Source organism: Elephas maximus, chromosome 10 (assembly GCF_024166365.1).
Source record: "Elephas maximus indicus isolate mEleMax1 chromosome 10, mEleMax1 primary haplotype, whole genome shotgun sequence".
NCBI classification, from domain to species: Eukaryota; Metazoa; Chordata; class Mammalia; order Proboscidea; family Elephantidae; genus Elephas; species Elephas maximus.
The window spans coordinates 119,707,884-119,726,414 of NC_064828.1; the positions used below are offsets into that span (position 1 = coordinate 119,707,884).

At 52.2% G+C, this 18,531-nt stretch overlaps 1 protein-coding gene across 1 annotated transcript in view; it reads left to right on the forward strand.

Moving 5' to 3' along the window:
- The first annotated feature begins 6,547 nt into the window (after positions 1–6,547).
- Positions 6,548–18,531, forward strand: part of MTA1 (metastasis associated 1) — a 50,669-nt gene continuing 38,685 nt past the window's right edge. Inside the window, exon 1 of the mRNA XM_049899391.1 lies at positions 6,548–6,612. Within this exon, the coding sequence (XP_049755348.1) occupies positions 6,585–6,612 (28 nt within the window). The 5' untranslated portion in view covers positions 6,548–6,584. The remainder of the gene's footprint in view (positions 6,613–18,531) is intronic.

Consider the following 18,531-nt stretch of genomic DNA (forward strand, 5'->3'; position numbering starts at 1 on the left):
AGTTTCAACTTGAACTTATATATGAGTGGTTGATGGTCTGTTCCACAGTCGGCCCCTGGCCTTGTTCTGACTGATGATATTGAGCTTTTCCATCATCTCTTTCCACAGATGTAGTCAATTTGAGTCCTGTGTATTCCATCTGGTGAGGTCCATGTATATAGTTGCCGTTTATGTTGGTGAAAAAAAAGGTATTTGCAATGAAGAAGTCGTTGGTCTTGCAAAATTCTATCATGCCATCTCCAGTATTGTTTCTATCACCAAGGCCATATTTTCCAACTCCCACTCCTTTGTTTCCAACTTTCACTTTCCAGTCACCAGTAATTATCAATGCATCTTGATCACATGTTGTAACAATTTCAGACTGCAGAAGCTGATAAACATCTTCAGTTTCTTCATCTTTGGCTTTAGTGGTTGGTGTGTAAATTTGAATGATAGTCGTATTAACTGGTCTTCCCTGTAGGCCTATGGATATTGTCCTATCACTGACAGTGTTGTACTTCAGGATGATCTTGAAATGTTCTTTTTCACGATTAATGCAATACCATTCCTCTTCAAGTTGTCATTCCCAGCATAGTAGACTATATAATTGTCTGATTCAAAATGGCCAGTACCAGTCCATTTCAGCTCACTAATGCCTAGGATATCGATATTTATGCGTTCCATTTCATTTTTGATGATTTCCAATTTTCCTAGGTTCATACTTCATACATTCCAGGTTCCGATTATTAATGGATGTTCGCAGCTGTTTCTTCCCATTTTGAGTCATGCAAATGAAGATCCTGAAAGCTTTACTCCATCCAAGTCATTAAGGGCGGCTCTACTTTGAGGAGGCAGCTCTTCCCCAGTCGTCTTTTGAGTGCCTTCCATCCTGGGGGGCTCATCTTCTGGCAGTATATCAGACAGTGCTCTGCTGCTATTCATAAGGTTTTCACTGGCTAATTCTTTTCAGAAGTACACTGCCGGGTCCTTCTTCCTAGTCTGTCTTAGTCTGGGAACTCAGCTGAAACTTGCCCTCGATGGGTGACCCTGCTGGTATCTGAATACCGGTAGTATAGCTTCCAGCATCATAGCAACATGCAAGCCCCCACAGGACGACAAACTGACAGACCCATGGGGGCTTATTCTGTATATTCTGCTTGTTCTGTATATTCTACTCCTGAGATGGAAGTTGTCTTAGTCATCCAGTGATGCTGTAACAGAAATACCACAAATCGGTGGCTTTAACAAACACAAATTTATTTTCTGACAGTTTAGGCGGCTAGAAGTCTGAATTTAGGGTGCTGGCTCTCTGGGAAGGCTTTCTCTTTGTCAGCTCTGGAGGAAGATCCTTGTCTCTTCTGAGCTTCTGCTCCTGGGCAATCTTCACATGGCTTGGTATCTCTCTTCCCTCATCTCAAATTTTCTAATGCTTGTTTAATGTTTTATATCTCAGAAGAACTGACTTAACTTACACCTTACACTAATCCTGTCTGATTAACATAATAAACATAACCCATCCCCACATGGGATTATAACCACAGACGTAGAAGTTGGGATTTACAACATATTTTGGGGGACACAATTCAACCCACAACATTCCACCCTTTGGCCCCCCAAAATTCATGTCCTTGCCACTTGCAAAACACATTAACACCATCACACACACACACAAAAAAGACCATCACATCATCCCAAAATTCTTAAGTCAGCTCCAAGTCCAAATCTCATCTTCTAATTTATCCAGATAAAATATGGTTGAGCCTTTAGGCATAGTCCATCCTGGGGCAAAATTTCCTTTTAATCCGTGAACCTGTGAAATCTAGACTACAAGTTATCTGTTTCCAGAGTGCAATGGTGGAACAGCACAAGGTAGACATTTCCATTACAAATGGGAGAAATTGGAAGGAATGAAGGGATAATAGGCATTAAACAAGTTTAAAACCCAGCAGAACAATTTACATTAGCTCTCACTTCTTAAAAATGATTCTCTCTTCTCTGAGACCATCTATGGAACGGCCCTACCCTCTAGACTCTCGGTATTGGCCATGCCCTCTGGTTCTAGGTGGAGGACCCTTGGCCCTGGGCTTCAGCTCCACCTTACGGGCCCACTGGGATGGCAACTCTGCTCCCTTATCTTTGGTGGGCCCACTCTCCTAGTCCATCTGAGTGGTGACCCCACCCCCTTGACCCCAATCGGCCCTGTTCCTCTGCCCCGTGGGCATGGCAGCCCCATCCCCTCAGCTTTGGCAGCAGCCGTATCCCCTGGCACACTTTAATGGCAGCCCCACACTTCAGAACTCAGTTTGTGAATATCTGACTGTTTGAAACCTAGGAGGTTGTGGCCCCACCCTTTGAGATCCAGGATTGCATGGCCCCATCCTTTGAAATCAAGAAGGCTTTGGTTCCTGTGCTCCTTCCAACAGTAATGCTGATTTCCAAGCTGATCTAGGAATGGTCCTTTTCTTTTCTTGGAGGACAACAAATGTAGCTTCTTTGGCCTTTTTCCTACCTGTAGAATTCCAAAAGGCAAACAGCATTCTTTAGTTCTTTCCCTGCCCCCTTCAGTTTAAGCTAGTGAGTTTTCTGCTGTGGTAGTTGGTTAGCTCCATCAGTCACAGGCTTAATCTCTTTAACACAAGATTGTGTAGCCACATCGTTGGTGAACATTCCAGGACACATGTCCTTAGCTTGTACAACAGAATTTTCCAAGTCTTTAAGTTCTGTTTTCATTTTGCACCATTCATTTTTAAGTCCATCTCTTTTTTTTACTATAAGTGACAAGGAGAAACTATGCAGCTCCTTTAAGATCTTGCTTAGAAATCTCATCAGACATATATCTAAGTTCATCATTTACAAGTTCTACCTTCCAACAAACATTTGAATATAATTCAGACAAATTCTTTGCCACTGCATAAAAATCATCACCCTTCCCCCATTGTCCATCATATGCTCATCATTTTCTTTTAAAGCCTCATCAGAAGCACACTTAACATTCACATTTCCATCAAAATTCTGTTGCTGGTGCCATATGTATCATCTAATTCATAGGGACTTTCTCTATAGCTCTTCTCACTTCCTGCCGAGCCCTCACCAGAATTGCCTTTCATGTCCATAATTCTACCAACGGTCTCTTAAAGGCAACCTAGGCTTTTACTATCAGTCACGTTAAAACTTTTCCAGCCTCTACCCATTACTCAATTCTGAAACCGCTTCCACATTTTAGGTATCAGAGTGGCACCCTACTCTCCTGGAACCAAATTCTTACTTATCTACTGCTATTATAACAGAAAGATGAATAACTTTAACAAACAGAAGTTTATTTTCTCACAGTTTAGAAGGCTAGAAGTTTGAATTCAGGGTACTGGCTCTAGGAGAAGTCTTTCTCTGTCAACTCTGAAGGAAGGTCCTTGTCTCTTCTGAGCTTCTGCTCCTGGGCAGTCTTCATGTAGCTTGGCATCTCTCTTCTCCCATCTCCACTTTTCACATGCTTGTTTAACCTCTTTTAGATCTCAAGAGATTAACTCAAAATACACACTACACTAATCCTGATTAACATAAGAAATACAACCCATTCCCAAATGGGATTATCATCACAGGCATGTTGTTGTTGTTAGGTGCCATCAAGTTGGTTCCAACTCATAGTGACCCTATGTACAACAGAACGAAACACTGCCCAATCCTGTGCCATCCTCACCATCATTGTTAAGCTTCAGCCAATTGTTGCAGCCACTGTGTCAGCCCATCTCATTGAGGGCCTTCCTCTTTTCACTGACCCTCCTTTTTATCAAGCATGATGTGAGACATAGTCTCGCCATCCCTGCTTCTAAGGAGTATTCGGGTCATACTTTTTCCAAGACAGATTTGTTTGTTCTTTTGGCAGTCCATGGTATGTATGTTCAATATTCTTTCCCAACACCACAACTCAAAGGGGTCAATTCTTCGGTCTTCCATATTCATCGTCCAGCTTTCTCATGCAAACCACAGGCATAGAGTTTAGGGCTTAGGACGCATATTTTTGAGGGACACAGTTCAGTCTCTGACATAGCCAGAGCCACTTTCCCAATCCTTGCTAGAATCTTCTGTGTCTTCGGCACCTTTCGTTCATGGCATGAGTTGTCCTCTGTGCCAGTAGCTCACCTGGACATTCATGGCATGAGTTGCTCCTCTGTGCCAATAGCTCACCTGGACATTCATGGCATGAGTTGCTCCTCTGTGCCAATAGCTCACCTTTCGTTCATGGCATGAGTTGCTCCTCTGTGCCAATAGCTCACCTTTCGTTCATGGCATGAGTTGCTCCTCTGTGCCAATAGCTCACCTGGACATTCATGGCATGAGTTGCTCCTCTGTGCCGCTAGCTCACCTGGACGCTTTTTTTGCTAGTCCTGACTTTTGATTACTTTGTTAGGTGTTAGGGGAAAGACATTTTATGCTGCAGCTTTGCTGACTAGAGGGGACGACTCCTTCTTTCACTGGTTTTGGAAACTTTGCCTATATATTATCGTCCCCTTCTGTGAAGTCCCTGGGTTGTGCAAATGGCGAATGCACTGACCTACCAACTGAAAGGTTGGAGGTTCGAGTCCACCCAGAGTTGAGGAAAGGCCTGGCGATCCGCTTCTGAGAGGTAACAGACTTGAAAACCCTGTGGTGCTCATCTCTACTCTGACGCACATGGGGTCCTCAGGAGTTGGGAGGCAACTGGCCTTCTCCTGCACCTAAGCTTCTCTTTCTTTTCTAGTCCCTTCCATCACAACCAAACGTAACCTCGACCCTGGTATCTGAAAGGAAGGGTCCCTCTCCCCCCGCCACTGTCCTTCCAGCTATGCTTCTTGGAGAACTGGTTGTCCTGCAATCCCTACTAGCCCCCCCTGACTGGGTCCAGTCTGGCCCCCTCGAGCCACCAAGACAGCCCTTGTAGCCAAGGCATCGATGAAGCCCCATTGCTCACTGTGGTGTTCCCCTTTCTGGTTTGCCTGGCCACTCCATGGCACATGATGCTTTGACCAGCTCCCTCCTTGGGAACCCCTTCCTGGCTGTCATTCCAGCCCACTCTGGCTCCCTTCGCACCTCACTGGCTCCTTCTGTACAGAACTTTCCGTGGTGGGGGCCCTCAGCGCTCTGCCCCAGGCCCCTTCTCATCCCCGCTCTGTCCTTGGGATCTTAGCACGACCACGGCCCTTGACCATGTCCCTCCCATCCCTTCCTGAACCAGCTCCCTCCTGAGTACCCCCGCCGCCCCAAGGCCTCCATTGGATGTCCCATAAGGATGTTCCTGCTCCCAAAGCCCTCACACAGCTGGGTGAATGGGGTAATAACACTTGTTGCTCCAGCTGCCCACCTGGAGCCACTCCTAACTCTCTTTATCCCTCTCTGACGCTGATGCTGGTCCGGGCTGGGACTCGCCCAGTCTGAGCTGCTGCCTTGGCCATCTCATGCTTCTCACTGCTGGTGGTATCTGGGCCACGGGATTCTCTATTCTCCCCAAACCTTAGCAAGTAAGCACAAAAACAAATACACGGTTACAAATTGTGACCAGCCTTGGGGCAAAAGCTGGGTGCCTCTCTGTGGACAGTGGGATCGTCTCTCCTGGCCTGGACTCTCCTGCCTTCCCTGTTCACTGGGCGTCACACCTCCCAGCCCCACTTTGGCCCTCGTGAGTCAATGAGGCCTTCCACAGGTGAGGCTGCTGGACCCTGGCCTCAGGCAGGGCCTTCTGGAGAGTGACCTCAGGGCCTTACCCACTGCTATTCCCTGCTCCTGAGACAGGGAGCCCTCAGCTGGGATCTGTGGAGTGAGTGAGAGGCAGTATCCTCACCGCTAACATTTACCCCTTATTATGCTGCGCCAGAGGCCCAAGCTAACTGCCCTGGACCCTCAGAACAAGCCCACCGGGGGGCCTGACAGAAGAGGAAACAGAGGCCCAAGACAGTCAGGCACTGTCCACATTAAGATGGGGCTGCTGGCCGTCTAGGATGTCCAGGGAACACCACAGGGCACAGGAACGGGAAGCAGCCTGAGGGGTGGGGACACCGGCTGAGAGGTGGGGGCGCCGGCTGAGGGGCGGGGGCCCGGGATGAGAGGTGGGGGAGCCGGCTGAGGGGTGGGGGCCCGGGATGAGAGGTGGGGGAGCCGGTTGAGAGGTGGGGGCGCCGGCTGAGGGGCAGGGGCCCGGCATGAGAGGTGGGGGAGCCGGCTGAGAGGCGGGGGAGCCGGCTGAGGGGTGGGGGCGCCGGGCGAGGGGCGGGGGCGCCGGGCGAGGGGTGGGGGCGCCGGCTGAGGGGCGGGGGCGCGGCGCGCGGGGTCGGATAACGGCCCGCGCGGTGGGCGGTGGCGCCCGAGGCCCCTCCCCGCGCCGCGCCGCCGCCGGCCGCTCCTCCTCTTCCTCTCCCGCCCGCGCCGGCCTCCCGTCCCTGCGCGGCCTCGGCGGCGGCGGCGGCGGCGGTGGCGGCGGCGGCGGCGGCGGCGGCACAGCGCGGCCCCTTTAAACCGCCCGCGGCCCCCGCCCGCGCCCCCGCACCGAGCCTCCATTTCCCGGCCGCCCGCCCGCCTCCCGCCTCCCGCCCGCCCGCCCGCCCGCCCGCCGGCCTCCCGCCGCCGCCGGCGCGGACATGGCCGCCAACATGTACAGGGTCGGAGGTAAGGCCGCGCCCGGGCCCGCCGCCGCCTTTATCCCCGCGCCGCCCGCGCCCCCGCGCCCCCGCCGCCGCCCCGGCCCTGCGCCCCGATGCCGGCCCCCGCCTCGGCCCCCCACCCCGCCCGCCGGGGACCCCGGCGCCACCCCGCCCCTCCCCCACGCAGGCCCGCCGGCCGCACCCCGCCGCCCGGCACCCGAACGCCCGGCACCCCAACGCCCGCCCCCCGGCGCCCGGCACCCCTGCCCTGCCCCTCCATCTTCTCTTCGGAGTGGCCTGGCCCTCGCGCGCGTCGCCCCGGCATGTCGCCCCGGCCCGAAATGGCCCCCGGAGGCCGGGCGGCGCGCTGAGCCGGCGGGAGGCGGGGGCTCTGCCCACCTGTTGGGGGCCGAGTGGGTGGTCTGTGGGGCCCCTGCGGAGGAGGCGCGCGGAGGCGCGGGCTGGTGGCGGGGCATCTCCGGAGGCACCTGGGTCCAGGGGCTTCAGCTGGGGCCTGGGGCCTGGGGCCAGGGGCTGTGGAGCCCCTCTGGAGCACGTGGCCTTGGAGGCTCCTCGTAGGCACCCTGGGAGCAGGAGTTTTGGGGTCCCCCTGGGGCTGTGCGGGTTGGCCCATATGCTGGGATGGGAACAGGTCCCTCTCGAGGGATAGGGTGCTCATGCGCCCCAAGGCCAGCATTCCTCCCTCGGAGCCCCTGGCACAGCATAGAGTGGCCCCCGGGACACCCAGAGTTGCTTGGGCTGCGTGCTTGCGTGGGGGCCCCACAGCAGTGTCCCCTTGCAGAGCCGTCATAGCACGCGGTCACCCAGAGCTTGTCTCTGAGTTGCCCCAAACTTTTCCCTGGCTCCCACTAACGCTAGCCCGTCATGGAGACACTTTGCAAGGATTGGGGAATGGGCACAGGGTCAGGGGGTACAGCCCCCAGATCTGCCTGTCCTGTGGTTCAGTGCCAGGAGGTCCCTAGCCTGGCCTTGCCCTCGGTTGTAGGGGCTCTGTGGGATCCTGGGGGTTCCTCTGCTCACTCTTTTACAGGGAACTGAGTAGCCATGCTCAGGCCCATGCTCTTCCCTGCTTGGACCCTCGGGTACAGCATCACCCCCAGACCTGCAGCTCTCCACCCCCCAGTCCCTCAGCCTCCTCACTGTGAGGGGCTGGGTGTGGTGCCCTGCTGTGGAGGTGTGTCAGGCCTAGGCAGTGCTGGGGTGGGGGGTGAAAAGGGGATGTTCCGTCTGTCCTCACTGCCCCCCACTGGCCTGCCCCCACCTGGTCACTCTGACCCTGGGTGCCCAGGACGCTTTCTCCCTTTCGCGATGGCTCTGCTGCTGGTGACTCTGGCAGAGACAGGCGTTTGGGGGTCCCCCTGGTCCAGCCAGGCGGGCTCTGACCTTGGGCTGGTTGCTGGCCTGCCGTCCTCACCCCCATCTGTCTTCTCCCTGGAGAGGTGCTGTGTGTCACCAGAGCAGGTACCCTCCCACCAGCCGCACCACCCCCCAGAGATGGGTGCCATTGCCCCTGAATGCGTGGCTTTGGGGGAGCACCATTTGTGGCTCCCTTACTCCCCACCAGCTGGGGTCCTCCTGTGTCCTGACCAGCTCCTCACTGCCCCTGCAGGTGCCCCTCTCCCTCCTCTGGGGTAGCTCCACTTGTCGTGCCCCAGAGCCCATTGGGCCCTGCCAGTACTACCAGCTGCCCAATGGTCCTGGGCTCAATTTCCATTCCACTCACAGGGCCCAGGCTGCCTTCTGCAGAGTGGTCTTCTCAGCAGCTCAGGTTCCCAGTCTCTAGCCCCTGATTTAAGGTCTCCTTGTTGAGTGAATGAATGACATGGTGGCTGGGGGTGGAAGGCCAGGGCAGAGGCCGGGTTCGGATTCCCTTGTGCTGGGCTGGAGAGGGTGGAATCAGGGCCGTGAGGTCACCCCAGGGCCGTTGGATGCTGGCCCCCTTCACCACTGAGCAGGTGCCCCTGGCCCAGAGCCCCTGCCCTGCAGCTTCTACAGCCCTCGTGGCCTGAGCTGGCCCTACGGCTCGCCGAGGGCCGGCCCTTTGGCCTGGGGCTGTGGTGGCGCTGGTGCTTCCAGGGTGCAGAAGGCCCTGGAACGGACAGCCTAGGGGAGTTGGCCCTGTGCAGGCTTCACAGTGTGGGTCCATGGGATGTGCCCCCACCCAGGCCAGCTGGAGAGGCCACCTGCAGAATGTGGCCTCTCAGGTCAGCCCAACCTGGTCCACACCTCAGGCCCCCCCAGGCCTCAGTTTCCCCCACTTGTACGAGAGCTCTGTCTGCCCTCCTGCTGTGTCTGGTTGTGTGCGGACCTTTCTCACCTCTAGGGAGACCTCTTCCAGGGAGGCCTGCCCGACCCTCACTTACCCAGGTTGTAGGGACCCAGCCCTGGTTAGGATACAGCACAGGTTTCCCAGCAAGTCCTGGTTGGGGCCTCCCATCCCTATGTCTGACCCTGGCCTAGCACCTGGTGTGGGCTTGCAGAGTGACCGGGCAGTGCCATGGGGGTGGGCGTGGATCCCCCAGCCATGAGATGATTGGGCCCTCCCTGAGTAAGGGGCTTTTTTTTCCCTTTATTTGTAGACGACAAAGCCGGTAGGTTAGGGTTCCTATCCCTTAATATGGAGCACTGCGCCCCGGCCATGCCCTCAGGATGCTATGGTGCCACAGATGTGCTGTGCCTCACTCTCGGTGGCCATGCCAGGCCCCTGGGGTGTCCGGCTGAAGCCTGATGAAGGCCCTGTGGCCCTCAGGGCCTGGATGAGGGGCCTGGGTCCCATACCCTACCCTCCCAGGAGCCCCCCGAGTCAGTCCAGTGGTTGTCCCACACCCAAGGGTGCCCTGAGGTCCGCCTTGTCACTGCCCCACGTTCAAATGGCACTCCAAAACTGCTGATCCCTCCCGAGCCTGCTTGGCAGCTCCCAGAGAACCATGCTTGTGGACTGGGCCCCAAGGTGCTGTTGTGGGTCCCTGCACAGCCTGGTCGGCTTTGTGTCCCGGGACTGCTGGCTTGGGGAGGGGCTGTCTGGATTTCCTAGCCCCCAGAAGAGGGGAGACTTGTCCCTCTTTCCCGGAGTAGGGCTCTCTTGGGGCTTATAGTGTCACCTGGTGTAGTGGCCCATGGGGGACCGAGCTGGGGAGGGTCCTGCTCCTGGCGCCTCCACCCAGACTCTAAGAAATCAGCCTTTTCCAAAGGCAGGGACCTCCACGCAGAAGCGCCAGGTTTCGCAAGTAAAAATACAGGACATTCAGTTAAATTTGAATTTCTGGTATACAGCGAACAACTTATTTAGTATAAGTATGGCCCTAATATTGCATGGGACATACTTATACCAAGGATTATTCAAGTGCGTCAGGAATTCCAGCTCTCTGGTCTCCTGTGTTTTATCTGCCATGATGGTCTGGGCAGGGATGAGGGCGTGGGTGCCGGCGTTGTGCCAACCGACTGGCTGGCTGAAGTGGGTCAGCCTGGGCAGGAATAGGGCCTGCTTCTTCCTGGGGAGGCTAGCGCTGGTTGCAGGGACAGAGGCCCTCTGTCGGTGGCCTGTCCGTGTGGGGTGAGCAGGCAGCCGTGGATGGTGGCCGCCCCTCCTGAGGTACCCAGTTAGGGCTTCTGAAGCTAGCCTCGGGCTGAGGTGGACCATGGGGTGACTGGGACATTGTTTCTCTCTGTAAATTGAGTACAGAGATGTCAGATAATATTTCAAAAGTAGGAGAACAGGGACGGTACCCGTAAGCTGCCCTACAGCACGAGCTGGCATTCGGCGCTTCTGCTTTTTATTAATCTCCATCGCGGCTTTTTTTTGTTTTCTGGGCTGCTTTTCCTTCTCACTGTTCACATCCGCTGCCCCTTGTGGCCGAGTCATACGGTGGTCTCCAGTGCTGCTCCGCCAGGTGACAGGCTGCTCTCCGGTCTCTCCCCTCTCCCCCAGGGCATCTGGGCTGGGGCTGGGGCCCTGCCGACACCATAGGCTGACCTAGGGCAGGAATTTGGTGAAGGACCCCTCCAAAGAGGGCTAGCCTGCTTTGGGCCATCTCTCTGTTTTTGAGAGAAGAATTTGGCCATTAAGTTCTTGGATTAAAGAAAAGAAGAAAGGTAATGAGAGATTTTTGAGGCATTTGGAGTAAATGGTCCAAAGCAACCTCCCTCCTCCCCAGGTTGTGCCCGCTCCTCGGAAGGAGCCCCCCTTCACCCCAATCTGTGATACCCTGGTGCCTTCTCTCAAGAACATGGTCTTCTGAGAAGGATCTTTGTACGTCTTCCTGCACCATTCTTGTGGGGCCTCGTTCCTCTCCCTGTCCTGGTTTTCTCTGTCTTCGGGGGGCTGCTCTGGGCAGCCTCAGGGGCCCCTTAGCAGCAGCCAGGTGTGCTGGGACCAGGCCAGTGCATGCAGACGGCCGAGGGGCTGGGAGGACGAGGCGGGGCATCAGTATGTAAGTGTTGTTGGGGTGCATTCTGCACACTTCCCTGATGGGGACTGCCCTGGAGCCCCCCAGCTGTTAACGACTATCCTAAGGGGATGATCTTCTCCCTGGGAAGCCGATCCTGCTTAACCCTGCTCAGCGCTTAACCCTGTGAGCCCTTGAGGCCCTGTGCCCGCTGCTCCTCCTAAAGCTCGAGGCTGTGCCTGCCCATCTCCCCGTCCCCGTGGGCCCAGGAGACTGGCGGTCAAGCCCCCGTCACTGGGTGGTTGCAGAGAGCACAGCTGGCTGCGTTGGGAGGCTCCTCCACAGTGTCCATGCATATCCATCTCTAGCAACCTCCAGAAGGCAGTGACCCGCCCCCATGCCTCGGGGCTGTGCAAGGTGGTCTACACAGCTGCCTGGTCACCTCCTGAGAGTCTACCACCCTCTACCATCTGAGCAGTGCCAGGGAGATTGGGACTCTGCCTAGATTTCTGTGTGGGCAGCGAGGTGGCCATCACTGTGCTCCTGGGGGCCCAGTGGGGTACCCTTGTGCCAGGTGGGATATGTGAATTGGGGAGCTGTGCTGGGTGGCGGGCACCCCTGTGGGGTTGCTTCCTTGTCTCACTGACTCAGGGTGTGGGAGGCTGTGAGGGCTGCTGAGGTCCTGTTTCTCCCAGACCCTCTAAAGGCCTGCCCTGGGCACAGCACAGCTGGGGCACCCCACCCAGCTCCAGACAACGGGCCTAACCCAGACCCCTGTTCTCTGTGGTGATGGGGTGGGAGGTGGTTGGACAGATTCAAGGATCTCAGCTCTGGTGGGTTCTGTGTTTGCACCTCTCCCATGCAGGGTGCCCCTGGCAGGAGTTCTCCCCACTCTCCCACCTTCACCCCTTTCTTGGCCTTGGCGTGCCAGCAGTGTGGAATCAGAGCTTTATTTGGCCGTCTCACCAGGCTGGGTGTGTTGTGTGGCCGTGCCGTTGTTGAGGGTTGGGGGAAGCCGATGTGGGCGGTGGACTAAGTGTGCCTTGGGAGGGACACAGGGGAGGCACTGGCCGCTCAGGGGCTGAGCCCAGCACAGCGGATGGGCCAGGCTCCTGGGCTTGTGGAAAGTGGCCAGATTTAGCAGGGAAAAATCCAGGATAACCTGCAGCATTTGGGACGCACTTACACGAAAGTTACTTGTGTGTATCTGAAGTTCTCATTGCCTGGCAGCCTGCCCTCAATCTGCAGCCCTGGGGTTACAGGGAGGTTGTGTCCCCCAGGCTGGCTGCTGACCCTCGCCAGGGCTCAGGGGCAGAGGGAGGCACTGGGCCTGGTTTGGGCAGGGTCTGCCCTAGGAGCCAGCTGGAGGGGCAGGGGTCCTGGGGCCTTCTGAGGACTGCTTCTGTCCCTGTTGGTCCTGCCCCCAAGTGTGAAAACAGATTGTCAACCTGTGTGTCCTGGTTCATGTCTTCTGCCTCTGACTTTGGCAGACCTGGCTGAGGGTGACCAAGGGAGCTCCTGCTGGTCCAAGGCCGGCTCCAGGTCCTGTGCTCCCCATCCCACCACCTCCCTACCCTGGGCCTCAGGGGAGCTGGAGGGCGTTGGCCCTACCAGGATTCTAACAAATGGGACAGAGCTCCACTCAGGGTCCCCATGTGCTGGGGGCTGGGGAGGAGACTCCTGTGGCAGGATCAAGAAGGCAGCCTGTGGTGGGCTGTGGGTGTCAGCGGCGTGCCCGAGGCATGGCTTAGGCTGGTTGGGTGCACATGGTCTCTGGAACCCACCTTTTCTCTACCTGAGTCACACGTGCTTTGTCCATGATGTCTCCCAGTCTCCTCTCCTTCTCGCTTCATATCTGTCTGTCCGTCTGTCTGTGCCTGTATCTACCCATCTGTGTCCAGTAAAACCTGCAAAAACTGGAACCTGTGTAAGGCAGAAACCTGTTAGAGAAGGAAAACTGAAATATTTTCCACTAGCAGTGATAGAAAAGTGGTAAGACTATATCCTGTCAAAGGTGGAAAACTTGAGAGACCCAGAAAAACAAGAAACAAAGCAGTGCCTTAGTGGTCCGGCTCTCACAGGTTTCTCTCACTGTGTCAACATCTGCATATGAACATTTTTTAAGGTCAGGTCTATTGAAGTATAGTTTACACACTAAAAAAAAAAAAAAAATTTTTTTTTTTTTTTTTTTAAAGCTCGCCCTTCTGCGTGTACTCTGTTGTGTAAACCACCGTCTTCAGGGTGTTTCCAATGTCCCCTTGGGCCCATTTGTAATCAGCCCCCTGAGCGTCAGCAACTCCGCATCTGCTTTCTGTCCCTACAGTTTCATCTTTTCCTGGATGCCGTGTTGTGGAATCACACGGTGTGCAGCCCCTTGAGCCTGGCTTCCTTCACAGAAAACATATGTGAGATTGGCCCCTGTTGTTGCGTGTGCCGGTTCTGCTGCGTGGTATGGTATTCCACGTGTGGAAAGCCTCAGCGTACTCACCGGCTGACGGTGATGGCAAGTAAAGCTGCTGTGAACATTTATGCTCAGATTTTTGTATGAGCGTGTGCTTTTATTTCTTTTGGGTTAAAAAATACCCAGGAGTGGGCTCACTAGGTCGAGCGGGAAATGTATATTTAACTTTTAAGAAACTGCCAAATTGTTTCCTAGAACGGCTGTATCATTTTGTATTCCCAGAGCAGTTTCTGAGAGTTCCGTGTGCTCCACATCCTCGTCCGCACTTAGTATTGTCAGGTTTTTGTTTTCCTGTTTTTTACTCACTCTAACAGGTGTGTAAGAGCATTTCATTGGGGTTTTCCTTTGCACCTCCCTAATAACTAATGAAGGTGCTGTGGTGGCACAGTGGTTAAACCGCTTGGTTACTAACTGAAAGGTTGATGGTTCAAACCCACCAGTGGCTCCATGAGAGAAATATGTGGGAGTCTGCTTCCATAAAGATTACAGCCTTGGAAACCCTTTGGGGCAGTTCTGCCTTGCTCTGTAAGGTACTACAAGTTGGAATCAACTCGACGGCAACGGGTAATGACAAATGATGTGGGGAATCTTTTCATGTGTTTATTTCCGTCCATATATTTTCTCTGGTGAAGTGTCTGTTTAAATGTTTTGCCCATTTCTTAAATTGGGTTCTGCGTTTTCTTCTTGTTGAGCTGTGAGAGTTCATTTTATATTCTGGATCCCAGTCCTTTATCAGAATGTGTTTTGCGAATTTTTCTCTCAGATTGTGGCTTTTATAATTTGTCCGTCTACGTAACCCAAGGTCACAAGGATTTTCTCCGATTTCATTTTAGAGTTTTTATAGTTTTGTGTTTTACTTCTAAGTTTTTGATCTATTCAAGTTAATTTTTATACACAGTGTGATATAGATAACATCCAGTTGTCCCAGCCCTTTTCTCACCAAATTGTCAGAAATCAGCTCCTCTTACGTTTGTGGTTCTGTTTGCCGTTTCCATTCTGTCCCGCTGGTCCCTGTGCCTACTTATGCCAGCACACTCTGATGAGTGTAGCTCTCTAGTCAAGTCTTGAAATCAGGTACTATGAGTCCTCCGATTTTGTACTTCTTTTTCAAAATTGTTTTGGCTATTCCAGTTTCTTGGCTTTCCCGTATAGATTTTAGAAATGACTTATCTATTTCTACAAAACGAACCTAGTGGGATTTTGGTTGGGATTGTTTTGAAATCATAGTATAGGTCAATTTGGGGGAGAATTGACATCAACATGAGTCTTCTGACCCAGGAATTGGCACACTGCAGCCCATTGCCTGTTCTTATGTGACTCATGAACTAAGAATGATTTTTACATTTTTCAGTGGCTGAGAAAAGAGTCAAAAGAAGAATAGTAGTCATGAGACATGAAAATTATATGAAATTCGAATTTCAGTGGCCATCTGTGTGGGACATCTGTGGTCGGTTCTTGGCCAGTGCTCCTCAAGAACAACCACCACCTGCCTGTCAGTGGGGGCGTACGTGTTGCTGTGATGCTGAACAGGTTTCAGTGGAGCTTCCAGACTAAGGCAGACTAGGAAGAAACGCCTGGTGACCTACTTCCAAATATCAGCCGGCGAAAACCCTCTGGATCACAGCAGCCCAGTCTGCAGCCAGTCACGGGATGGCCCAGGACAGGCAGCACGTTGGTGCACTGTGCACGGGGTCACCATGAATTGGTGGCCAACAGTAAAAGTTGTATTGGAACCCAGCCTCGCTATATGGTCAGCATGTGGTCTGTGGCCGCTCTCCAGCTATAGTGGCGGAGCCCACTAGTTGTGAGAGATTGCACGTGGCGCCCTCGTCACATGTTGCTGCTCAGGGCAGGGCATGTCGTACCGACACAGTGAAGATGCGTCCACATCTCGAGTGCCACGTGCATCGCCGTGCCTGGACGTTTTCTTTATTTTTTATTATCAGTGTATAACCATCATGTCCAAACAGGAAGGGAAATAGTAGACTTGGAATGTTGTACTCTTTTGGTGGTAGAATGTATATAACATAAATTTTGCCATTTTATCCATCTTGGAGTTCACGATTTCCATGGCATTTAGTATATTCACAGTGTTGTACAACCATCACCAGTTGTAGATACTTCATAGAAGCGGGGTCATGCAGTATTTGTCCTGTTGTGTCTGACTTATTTCACTTGGCATCATGTTTTCAAGGTTCATTCACATTGTGGCATGTATCAGAACTTAGTTTCTCTTTATGTCTGAACACTAGCCCATTGTGCACGTGGACTGCACTTAGTTTATCCTGAGTGTTGCGCTCTTAAGTCTCAGTGGGCTGCGGATCATTTTGATACTGAGTGAGATGTCAAGCATCGTTTATTATTCGCTGACACTAACTTCACTGGAGGAATACACTGTATGATATCACCAGATTATGCACTCATCACAGTGTTTTCAACTCATAGGAAAATAACGGTAAGAAAAAGTAAGGAAGTTTAAATGGAATATCTCATCACAGAATTTCTTCACAAAAACAAAAAATGAAAATGAGGCTGCAGTCAAGGTAAGTTTCCTAGTGACTCCTTTATTAGCCCAGCAAGGAAAGCCATTTACCCACATTGAGGTAATTAAATCGTGTTTTGATTGTGACCAACAAAGAAATGTGTCCAGAGAAAATAGACTTGTGTAAGACAGTTAGCCTTTCGGAGAGAAGAGTTTCTTGAAGAGTTGAGGACATTGGGAGCAACAGTAATAGTTTAAAAAGCAAGGTAAATGGTTTTGAGTGGCTTTCTTTGGCTCTCATTGAGTGAGCAGACGTTAACTGATACTGTTCAGTTGTGTATTGGAAGCATCAGTACTGAGCTTCGAAGTTACTGAAGAATGAGCCACTATGAATAGTCTTTGGGGAAGAACCACAGGTAGGACTATTTCCAAAGAGATGGGAGAACACTAACCAACCTGAAGTGGAACCTGCTAAGATGTGTTACAACTGATGGTGATAAAACGCATGGAGCAGAAAAAGACTTTATTCGACAGATTTACAAAACTCATGAAAACGTAAGAGGGTTAGAACCTATCATTATTAATTGTATTATTCATCAGCAGGTACTTTGCAGGAAATACTTGAATCTGTCATGTGTTACTGAATAAGTAGTGTCAACAGTAAACCTCATTTGCTCTCATGAACTTAAGCATTACCAGTTTTATGATTTTTGTCAGAAATTGAAGCTGGATATATTGACTTATTCTACCATGCAGCAGTTTGATGGCTTAAGCATTAGTAAAGTTTTAATGTGATTTTTTGAGTTCAGGGCTTAAAATTGAACTTTTCTGGAAGGAGAAGACCCACCCTCAGCCACCACCGTTGCGTGCTGAGTGACTTTGGAAAATCACTTTTGCTGGAGAGTTGATTATATTTCTTAAGTCACCCTAAAATTACAAGGCCAGACTTACAGTGTGCTGAGTCATTGTGATGACAACTAACGTTCAAATCACAAATAGTGTCAAGCCGCTTTATATAGTTTCCTTACTGTCAAAAGTTAAAACAAGAAGCGAGGTCTCCATTGCCACACAAGATTGCTACGAGCGTATTTTCTGAACTCAAGCTACAGTTTAGCTATCCTTTTTTGGACCTCGATTCAAGTACAGACAGCGTATATTTCAAAATTCATCTAACTGTGGAGTTGAGGAACTTCCACCTAACCTTCCTTTAAAGTGATTGATCGACACTTTACTGATGTGCTGCTGTTTGGGGATTCCCAAGGCCACTCTCAGGCTCCATCATTCCCTAGAAAGACTCACAGAACTCAGAAAAGCTGTTAATACTCATGGTCCAGTTGATTATGGCAAAAGAATACAGACTCATGTCAGCAAAGGGAAGAGGTGCATGGGGCTGAGTCCAGGAGAAACCAGCCATGCGTGAGCTTCCAGGTGTCCTCTCCCAGTGTGGTTAATTCTAGCAACGATGGGTGACAACACGCAGGGAGTATTGCCAACCAGGGAAACCTACCTGCACCTTGGTGTCCAGAGCTTTTCTTGGGGGTCGGTCATATAGATGTGGCTGACTGCCTACAAGGCTAATTTTAGTCTCCAGACCCTTCAGAGGTCAAGCTGATACCTGGTGACCCAAGGCCCCCACCGTAAATTATATTGGCACTGTAGACTATCTGGTGTGGCCCAGGGCCCCAAGGTGAAGACACTTTTCAGGCAGGACATTCCAAGGGCTCAGAGGTCAGCTCAAAGGAGCAGGTCAAAGACCAAGCCTTGCTTTGGAGCATGCAGGGCATAGACAAGCCAGATTTGCCGCGTTAATCCATTACTGCGCATGTGCTGAAAAGAAACTGTCTAGAGAAGAACCTGCTAGAGTTGAGTAAACGCCTTCCAGGTGATTAGTATGCTCAGTTATATGCTTGTGGGTTAGCATCGGTGTTTGGCAGCACCTGTCTGTGGAAGGAAGCCCTGGTGGTATGGTGGTTAAGTGCTATGGCTGCTAACCAAAAAGTTGGCAGTTCGAATCCGCCAGGCGCTCCTTGGAAGCTATGGGGCAGTTCTACTCTGTCCTGTAGGGTCGCTATGAGTCGTAATCGACTTGATGGCAACAGGTTTGGTTTTTTGTTTGGTCTGTGGAAAGATATTTAAAGATGATCATGTAAGGCCTCATCGCAGATCAGCATTAACAGGTGAACATTTGTGGTGGATTTTCATGACAGGGAACACTAACTCTGAGCCCCAGTTAAACAAACTGTTGTTGTTGTTAGGTGCCATTGAGTCAGTTCCAACTCAGAGCAACCCTATACACAACAGAGCAGAATACTGCCTGGTCCTGTGCCATCCTCACAATTGTTGCTGTGTTTGAGCCCATTGTTGCAGCCACTGTGTCAGTCCACCTGGTTGAGGGTCTTCGTCTTTTTTGCTGACCCTGAACTTTACCAAGCATGGTGTCCTTCTCCAGGGACTGACTGATCCCTCCTGATAATATGTCCAAAGTATGTAAGACGCAGTTTCGCCATCCTTGCTTCTGAGGAGCATTCTGGTTGTACTTTTTCCAAGACAGATTTGTTCATTCTTTTGGCAGTCCGTTTTCTTCTCCAGCGGCAC